At 42.6% G+C, this 10,078-nt stretch overlaps 1 protein-coding gene across 1 annotated transcript; it reads left to right on the top strand.

The window, feature by feature from the left end:
• Nucleotides 1–2,869: 2,869 nt before the first annotated feature.
• On the top strand, nt 2,870–10,019 carry LOC147305484 (mitochondrial carnitine/acylcarnitine carrier protein). Its single transcript, XM_086277479.1, has 10 exons — nt 2,870–2,971; nt 3,302–3,578; nt 4,570–4,656; nt 4,825–4,952; nt 6,987–7,077; nt 7,450–7,567; nt 7,695–7,767; nt 7,865–7,974; nt 8,145–8,266; nt 8,361–10,019. Exons 2-10 carry the CDS (start codon nt 3,477–3,479, stop codon nt 8,421–8,423), a joined length of 894 nt encoding a protein of 297 aa, XP_086133605.1. The 5' UTR covers nt 2,870–2,971; nt 3,302–3,476; the 3' UTR covers nt 8,424–10,019.
• The last annotated feature ends 59 nt before the right edge of the window (nt 10,020–10,078 follow it).

Raw genomic sequence — 10,078 nt, 5'->3', positions numbered from 1 at the left:
GGGATAGGGCTCCGGAAATAAATTAGAATGCATTGAACTTACAGTCCGTAAGTTGTAAACAAAGTCAGTCACATAAGCACTTCCACACGTTCTGGATACGTGATCATGGACGTCTTCACCGATTCGCGGACGTGGGTTACACGTAACCGGAAATGGGAGTTGTACTGAGCCGTTATTTGAGACTTTATTTTGTATTTTATTAATTTTTGGTTTTACAGGTACTTTAGATTTTTTATCGGACCTGTCTGTGGTCTTTGAATAATTCTGACCCATGTTCAGTGATTTCCAGAGGGGTTTACACGCTAGGAGGATTTAGGTTAGTATTTATTTTTGCTGTGGCACACCTGAGGTTACTTGATTTTTTGCTAGCAATTTTATCTTTTTAACGAGCAACTTCTCGTTTTATGACCCCAGGCAACTTCCTGTGTCCTTTCTGCTGGTGAGCAACTTCTTAGTTTATGACAGCAGGCAACTTCCTGTGTCCTTTCTGCTTTTATTTACAAAACAACAGGCAACTTCCTGTGTTTCTATGTGGGCCACTAAAGAAGGCTCCTCAGTGTATCCCACTTGTTACTATGTGGGCCACTGAAGAAGGCCTCGTCAGCGTATCCCGTTTCTATGTGGATCACTGAGAAAGGCATAACACAGTCTTATAAAATAAAAGACGAGTGCCTACCTTCGTCAGGATCCCACTTCTGACACCAAAATTGAAGGAAACGGTTTCCAGGGCCTAATCCGTGGATCGACTTCCTTCGAGGCGTGGACGTCTATCAGCAGAGAATGTACCTTCACCTATCAGCAGAGAATGTCCCTTAGTCTGTAACACAGTCAAATATATTCTCAAGTAATATTCAAGCATGCCATTCAGCGTGTTAGTACGAGCTCGGGAGCAGCTTGGGAGAACAAGAAAACAGAGACTGCTTCAGGTTGTCTTCCCAAAGTGACTCAACTTTATTCACAAGTACAACAGTTTATATAGAGGGTAAAATTCATGAGACAGCAGATTATCAGTTTAAACCAGTACAGACCAAGATAAGGCAGCGTCTTCCTGCCCTTGGGTGAAGAAGCATCCTTTGTGTAGTGTATCAGTTCAGCTACAATTGTGATTATCTCAGCGACATATTTTCAAGGCACAAAACGAAGAGTTCTTTCATTAGTGAAATCTGAAACAAACCATTTGGCCTCAACAGGCGTCTAAAAGATTAAGAAACTAATGTAGCTGAGGGAGTGATCTCTGTGGTATTTCAACCTTGTACCAGCCTGTGATTCTCACACATCAATTCTTGGGTCAAAGAGAAAAATAACTAAAACAAAGGGGCCTTATTGAATGACAGAGTTTTCCTGCATAATGTCACTATAAAACAATATCCAGTAAATGCTACCATGGTACTAAAATACCTAACACTGATATAACTCATGATTATATGATAAAATTCATGACGCACACAGGAGGACAGGCGTGAGAAACTACTGAAATTTATTCTACAGACTAGCATATTTAAAATGAAACTAACAGGAATTTCAGAAATCCAAGAGAAGCTTCATACTTTATTCAATTAAATTGATATTTCTTTCAGACCTCTGCAACTGTTGACTTTTCTTCGGCTGTTAGCTTCTGAGATTGGTAGGAAGAGCACATGTGTAATTTTGAAATGAGCTTATTAACTTATCAAAAGCCTTTTTATAATAAGTTAAAAAGTCTTCTCGGCATTCCATTGGAAAGTGTACCAGCCTCTGTCTGAGATAAATATAAGTGTCCATATTAAAGACGAAGCTACAGACCCTTTCATCCAACTATGAATATCTCCATGTAATCCTCTTGATGAGGAAAAATCACTTTTGTTATTATTACTTTTTAAAATTATAATTAAAGTCCCATGTTTATTGTTGAGCCAGTCTGATATTTGAGAACATAAAATTTCTGGAAAAAGGTGCGTCAGTCTTAGAAATTCTTGATTTGAACAGTTTCAAAAGTAAAATACTTTATGTACTTTTAATTCATCACCATTTTTAATGATCAGCTTAGGCTTTTTATTTACCTAAACGTTGTACTACATGAGATTTTAGAGTTTTATTGAATAAAATATGCAAGTCACAGTAATTGACGTGTGAACAAGAAGCACAAACGTCCACCGAGGCATCTCTCTCTCTCTCTGAGCAGTGATATACTGTTAAGGGAATAATATTCTATTTTTATATAAACATGTAAGAGTGGATAACTTTGTAAACAACCGGACATGAATAACTTGAGGTTATTACATAATAGCAGAGTTTTCTCTCTTCCTCTTGAAAATACTTTCCTTAAAGATTTTGCACATTTTAGGATCAATAAAGGCAGAAATGTAAAACAGAGGTCAGAGGTCAAATGTGAGATGATATTAGAATGCAGCTATGATGTGAAAGTCACCATACACCGGTATCCTTTCCTCAATGTAGCCAGTACGAACAAACAAGCAGAATCTTAAGCACAGTTTTAAAGATAAAAAATGTTTTGTGAAAGTTTGACCTTATTTAACCTGGAAGAAGAAGTCAGAGGTCCAAAGTACCACAATATTTACAATCCACATGTACGATTCCCTATTTTTATCCACTTCCTTGTTATTGTTGTCAATATGAACAATGGGAAAGAGAAGTTTAAAATAGCACTATGCAGCATTATTATCATTTTGACCTTCAGATCGATCCACTGACCTTGAAGGAGACGTCAAATGTGGCATATTTCACATGTTTTATGTTACTTTGTAGATTTTGATGATACATATCACACTTTTAGGAAAAATTGGGGGTTTTTTGGCCATTTTCCACCAATAACTCCTGGAGATGACCTTGAAGACGCTGGTGGATGGAAGCTGAATTTCAATGGACCGTTAACATGACGCCATCTGCAGGATCTGAATTTATTCAAAAGTCTTTGTGTTTTCAGATGGGAAGACACACAAACACTGCCGGAAGCAGGACCTCCTCAGCAGAGGTAAGGAAGACTTTGCAGCAGTGAAGGACCCTCGGGTGTACTATTGCAGTGTAGTATTTTTACTTTGGACAGTGTTAAGAAACCACATCTTTCGCTCTGCGAACACCAGAGGGCGCTGTATCCCCTGTTTCAACCTTACCTGTGAATACACCTGCGGCAGATTTTTATAAGCTACAAAAATATAAAACAGTGGTTTAAAGTGCGCCATATGACTAAAGCAAAGAGTTTATGGACATGTGAAGGGGTGACTGTGAAGATAAATTATTTACAGGAATAACTGTTCTTCTCGTTTCTGAGAACCTTCACAGACTTCTTCTCGTTTCCGCTCAGCTCTGAGAGACAAAGTCCACAGAGAGAGAGACGCGCTTAGACAGACACAGAGACACACACACAGACAGACCCACAGACAGACAGCTGACAGTCGCACCCTCCCCTCCCTGGACAGCAGCGGTGTGAGGTGGTGAGGTTGCCCGGCTGTGTACTCGGGCCATGCGGGGTCAGCGGGATGGAGGAAAAGCCCAGAGAGTCTCCGTTCAAGAACTTCGTGGCTGGGGGTGTCGGAGGAGCGTGTCTGCTGCTGGCCGGACACCCACTGGACACCATCAAGGTGAGAGCTGCAGCCCGAGCCGAGCTTCAACACAGCTGATTTAGACCTTTAGACAGAAACATTCAGTCCACGTCCACGTGTGCCCGCGTGTGTGCCCGTGTGTGTGTGTGTGTGTGTGTCGGGGGGTAATGTTTCTCAAGAAGTCACGGGAAATGTCAGATCGTGGTGCTAAAGAGATTACCGACAAATCGGCTTAAACTGTTGCCGAGGCGGCCACCTGAACACGGAGTAATGAGGCTGCTTAGAGCCAGCGGGAGACTGTCGAGGAAATGTCACAGCGTGGGTACAAAGTGTGCAGCTCAAACTCCCGAAGTTAAAATCAGATTTCTGACGAAAACAAAGTAAAGGGATGAAGCATCACATGTATTGAACACATCACAATAGAAACGTCTCATTACTCTCACTGTCGCATTTTCACCTTTTCTAAAACGTATAACTTAGTTTTTTAAAGTAATAACTGCTTATGATTTTTATAACTTTATTATTCACATAATTGTGCATACTCTGTCAGCGCGCCCCAGGGCAGCTGTGGCTACAATGTAGCTGCCATTGCCAGTGTGTGAATGGGTGAATGACTGAATGTAGTGTAAAGTGCTTTGGGGTCCTTAGGGACTGAGTAAAGCGCTATACAAATGCAGGCCATTTACCATATAGAAACTTTGAATGTGCAGAAATCTAATGTAAATGCTAAATACCAACAACCTATCGTTACAACATGGGCATTATTTTTAATCCAGATCTTTTTGTAGTCTATCTAAACCACGTCTGTGTGTTTGTGTGCGACACACTGAGTCTTTGTGAAGAAACAGTTTGATCACAGCATCGCAGTAACCGTCACATGAGCGCAGCACCGCCCTGTTTATCAGTGACAGAGCAGCAGATGTTAGTGGGTGTCTCCTCCTGTCTGACAGCACTCAGCAATCCTCCTGCATGGTCACTGTGTGTGTTTGTGCGTGTGTGTAATTCTTCTTATTTAAACTGTGTGTTTCAGGTGAGACTACAAACACAGCCCAAAGCCGCTCAGTATGTGCTTTACACAGGAACCTATGACTGCTTACGCAAGACCGTATCCAAAGAGGTGAGCGCTTTCTGCAGGACAGTCACACAGGCCACAGCCACGCAGCTCTGTTTTCAACATGTGACACATCAACTGAAGTATAGGCACTTTAATTAAAAACTAGAAACTCATTTAAAATCATTTGTGTGTGTGTGTGTGTGTGTGTGTGTGTGTGTGTGTGTGTGTCAGGGTATCCTTGGTCTCTATAAAGGCATGGGGGCGCCCCTGGCAGGTGTGGCTCCTATGATGGCCATCAGTTTCTTTGGGTTTGGTCTTGGAAAACAGCTCCAACAGACGGCTTCTGGAAAACCGCTCATGTTAGTTCCAACACACACACACACAAACACACACACCTTCAGAGAGCTGTGCATAAATGAATGCTGCAAACATCGAACTGAAGAAACACTGTGAAGATGAGTGGAATAAAACTCCACAGTGACGTGACAGACTCATGAAGTCACACAGGAAACAGTTGCTTCAGCTCATTGCTGTTAAAGCTGCTGAATCATGGGGTGCTCTTACAGCTTCTGCTTTTTGGCTTCATTTTTGTTTAAGAGTGAGTTGGTGTGAAGGCTCATGTGTTGTTGTTCATCTGAGGCTGAATTGATCCAATGTTAAGACCTGCTTAACACCTTAGAAGTGAAAGAGAGCGCACTTTCTCTTTAGCCCCGTCTGTGTTTGTAGGCTGGAGCAGACCTGTTACACATCCAGCTGTTTTTAAAATAGGCTCAACATCAGTAATGTGTAACTATCACAGCTAAAAGGCTAGATCCAATCATTAAACGTCACCTTAACCTTCAAACACTCCTCCAAAGCTTACACACTGTCGCTTGTGTGTTTCTCTATATATAACTCTCGCCCTGCCTCCCTTCCTTCTGTTGTCATTCGTTCATTTGAAGCAGCACGCCCCCTTCACACCCCCGTCCTGTTACCCTGACGTACATATGAAATGTTAAGCATGAGTTGGCGATCACTGGTAGCTTCTGTCTCACCTCTGAAGACTTTATAGCAACACAGTCAGCGTGTCTGTAGTTAAGTGAGCAGAACTACAGTATCCTGTGTTCAGAGAGGACCTGATATCCTTTGTTTCCTGGCACTGATGTTCCACTGGTGGCCATAGTTTTAATACTGAGCTCAGTGTGTCTACAGTACTTTTAATTAATTTTTACATTTTATTATTTAATTAGCAGCACGGTGGCACGGTGGTTAGCACTGTTGCCGCACAGCAAGAAGGTCCTGAGTTCAATTCCAACATCAGGCCGGGGTCTTTGTTTGCATGTTCTCCCCGTGTTTGCGTGGGTTCTCTCCGGGTACTCCGGCTTCCTCCCACCGTCCAAAGACATGCAGCTTGTGGGGATAGGTTAATTGGATAATCCAAATTGTCACTAGGTGTGAATGTGCGAATGGTTGTCTGTCCCTGTGTGTTAGCCCTGCGACAGACTGGCGACCTGTCCAGGGTGTACCCCGCCTCTCGCCCTATGACAGCTGGGATAGGCTCCAGCGCCCCCCGCGACCCTGAAAAGGACAAGCGGAAGCGAATGGATGGATGGATGGATGGATGGATTATTTAATTAACCAGGAAAGACCCACTGAGATTTAAAATCTCAGCACTAAAATACGTTGCACATAAAATTTGAGAAATTACGAAACATTATTGATCCAATAACGAGATGACTTCAGTTCAGGCTTCAAACTGGTCAGTTTCTTTTCTACTCTTGGATCTGTATGATGTCATAAGTAGCAGTCTCATTTTTGGTCTAGAAGCCCCACCCACCTTTCAATCCAACCAATCAGAAAGCTATTTCAAGAAGAGAAGCCCTAATCCACCCATCATAGCGATCTGATCTCTGAATCTTCATTTATTGTTGTAAGAATGTTTTAAAGCTGCTCTTAAAGATGCTCATGTGTGGAAGTGTGTCCAAATACTCTCAGGTTTCCCCATCAACACCCTACTGATGTGCAGCTGACTCACAGGCGCAGCAACAAGAAACTGCTCTTTGCAGACTAAGTGGTGCAAATATTGCATCTGCAGCTACAGAGGCAGACGTTTCCCTCAGCTGCTGGTGGAGATTCAAAGCGAGCGAATATTCAAAAAATCCTGAATTGAGTTTGAAAGAATTCTGCAGCTGTGCAGAGATAGTTGTAGAAGCAGATGTTCCAGAGGGAAACAGCTGTTTCAAATACATATAAGATGCTGTTGGTCCTGCTGACCAGGGAAACGAAAAATAATATTAATCTGGGTCATGGTTCATGATAACTGCCTGGAAGAGTACCCAGCTGTTACTGAGGTGGCTGCCTGGGAGTGAGTCTGACTTCTACACAGCTGAACTTCCATCACCTGCTCTGTTCAGGTACCATCAGATATTCCTGTCCGGCTGTCTGGCAGGAGTCTTCACTACAGTGATAGTAGCTCCAGGAGAGAGGATCAAATGCTTGCTACAGGTAAGTGTGTGTGTGTGTGTGTGTGTGTGTGTGTGTGTGTGTGTGTGTGTGTGTGTGCGCGTGTACGCGTGCAGTCAGGTTCCTGTGAAATAATTAGAATCCAAAGTAAACACTTGTTTTATGGTTGATTATAATTTACGGTGCTTTTTGAGAGCAAATGCTCTTCATTCACAGACACGTGCAGAAGTCGCTCTGCTCACATATCCAGCTTTAAACATCAGTTGCGTAACTTTTATTCGTGTGGTTATACCATAACCTGACTAGTTATAAACTAATATCCATGGGAGGCTTTAATCCAACACATATTTAAAGGCATGACTGACACATATATTTATGTATTTAAGTAAATGTTGTGAAATGTGTGTTTTCCAGGTGCAGTCGAGCGGTGGAAGGTCCAAGTACGCAGGTCCGCTGGACTGTGCGGTCAGGCTCTATAAGGAGCAGGGGATCCGCAGCGTCTACAAAGGAACTGTGCTCACTCTGATCAGAGGTACGCTGCACTGTGGTTTGTGTATCTGTATGTTTGTGCGTGACAGTGTTGTGTGACCTCGAGCAGAGGAGCTGAGGTGACCCGAGGTTTAGCGGTGTGACTGTTTCTCTCTCCATCTCGGTCTCAGACGTACCTTCTAGCGGTCTGTACTTCCTCACGTATGAATATCTCAAGGATGTCCTGACCCCTGAGGGTCAAAGGTCAGTATCCATTTGAACAGTTCTAACTCCTATAAAGACCAAAGATTTGTCAGATGCTGTAAATCTGTGCTTTCACTTCTCTCTGACTGTGTGCCAGTGTGTCTCAGCTCAGCACTCCCAGAATCCTCCTGGCTGGTGGTGTAGCCGGAATATTAAACTGGGTGATTGCTCTTCCCCCAGACGTGCTCAAGTCCAACTTCCAGACAGGTCAGAGCTGAGTCCAAGTGAAGCTAGTATTTTCATTTCGTTAGTAGATTTTTAGACCACATAAAACAAGGACACCATGACATCAGTCAGTGGTTTGTGACGTTTCCAGCTTAGCTTTATTATCTGGATAAGATTAACACTGGATGGGTAAACTGTGTGTTTGTGTGTAGCTGCAGATGGGAAGTACAGAGGTCTGGCTGATGTCCTGCGAGCACTGCTTCGAGAAGAAGGACCTAAAGCTCTCTACAAGGGCTTCAATGCAGTTTTCCTGCGAGCCTTCCCAGCCAACGCTGTAACACTCATTCAAATATTAATACATCTCACCCCTGATATCAGCACAGTGCACACGTGTTCATCATGGCTTTCTTCTCCTCTCTCCCTCTCAGGCTTGTTTTCTGGGATTTGAGGTGGCATTAAAGGGCCTGAACCTGCTCGCACCGAGCTGGTGAAAGACGACGAAGCAGTAACTGGAGATTTTCTCCCTCAAACAGTGTTGGTGAAATAAATCTAACGTGTACTTTTAAACTTTTAAAAATATATTTTCCAAAAACGTGGCGTCTGTCATTGTTCCTGAGATTGGGAGCAGTGGAAACATGTACAATTTGAGAGACAGCTTCTTCAGTTCTAGAGTCAAATGGTGGAGAGTCCCAGATTTAAACCCTGTGGGAGTTTCCCGCCACAGAGGGACAAAGGACCCCCTGATGATCCTCTAATCACATGAGCCAAGGTGTGAAAGCGGGTGTGGGTCACAATCAGCCAGAGTTTCGGATGAGCTCATTGTGAAACCTGGCCCCACCCTATCATGTGATTTCCTGAGGTCAGATGGCCCAGGATGTGAGTGGGCGTTAAGGCGTCTCAAAACTGAAAGTTTCAGCAAATCTTCAGGTCCTGTTGTTTACAAGTTCCAGACCTTTTCTTCTTCTTCTTCTTCACAGCAGATCATCTGCCTTCATCTTCTCTGCCTTTGCATCCTCTTCTGTCACACCGACTCTCTGCCTGTCCTCCTTCACTACATTCATGAATTGTCCTTCTCTCTCACTGCCTCCAAACATGCCTCCCCCCTCTCCTCTTCCTTTGTCAGTAGTAGCAGAGTTTCCCAGCTGCTCGTATGCACCAGTGCAGTCATAATAATTGTACGTGTGTCCAGTATCCTGGTATGTACCCTGGAATGTGAAGTACATGCTATTTATTAGAGAGAATAATACAGTGTGAATGCTACACAGGCACAACTAAGCTCCCAAACAGACATTGCTGGATGGTGATGAGATACCAGCATCAGTATTTCTTCAATCCAAGTATTTAAATAGATGACGTCACTTTGCTAGACATGGAATTGCTTTAAATGGGCCACTGGCCCACTGCAGGGGCAAAGGGCTCCATCTGCATTTGTATATGAAGCCTTTGAAGAGATCATGTTGCCTCTGCGAGACCTGAACAGGAGTTGAGACCAAACAAATACACAGCAGAAATTATGCAAATACTGTTGCCATGACGGAGCACAAGAGGTTTTTTTCTTTATGGTCATTTTAAATAACAAGCAAAACAGACGATAATGATGAGACCAAAAATGTTTGTATGGAATCTAAAGATTGCATTGAACAAAATAAATTCAAATATAAACTGTTTTTACTAATTTTATTTTCTAATTCACTGAAAAAATACAGACATATTCATGAACATGCACTGTGGAAAGCTGTATTTTTAATTACTATTGTGCGTACGTTTCACATGTGAAAATCTGTGAAAACTTTATTTTACCAACAATTTTTAAAGATCAAAACATCACAAGAATATATAGGCCCTGCGGACATGAATACCACGGTCAGCCGAGCATTTAATCTTGACCTTCATTGTCAATAGACAAAAGTTTTAGTTTAGTTAATATAGACTAGATTTCCTTATCATCGATGCTGACAGCATAACACAGAGGAGTGGGGGTGCTGAGTGCTGCTATTAACGCAGTACTTATTTATTTCATTTTCGGGGCTTTTGCAGTTTAGTATTATTGTAATAACTGGCTACTTCCAGAAGTTGTATCCTGATTGAATACTAAATGAGCCATCTACATATGTTGTGTTTAATTATTATTTTCTTACAGAGAAGG

Source organism: Aulonocara sp. 'chitande type north' Nkhata Bay, linkage group LG20 (assembly GCF_057382095.1).
Source record: "Aulonocara sp. 'chitande type north' Nkhata Bay isolate Kocher_YH1m ecotype deep benthic linkage group LG20, A_spYH_male_GT1.1, whole genome shotgun sequence".
Taxonomy (NCBI): Eukaryota; Metazoa; Chordata; class Actinopteri; order Cichliformes; family Cichlidae; genus Aulonocara; species Aulonocara sp. 'chitande type north' Nkhata Bay.
Note: the sequence above shows the minus strand (reverse complement) of the source record. Positions and strands in the feature narration are given on the sequence as shown.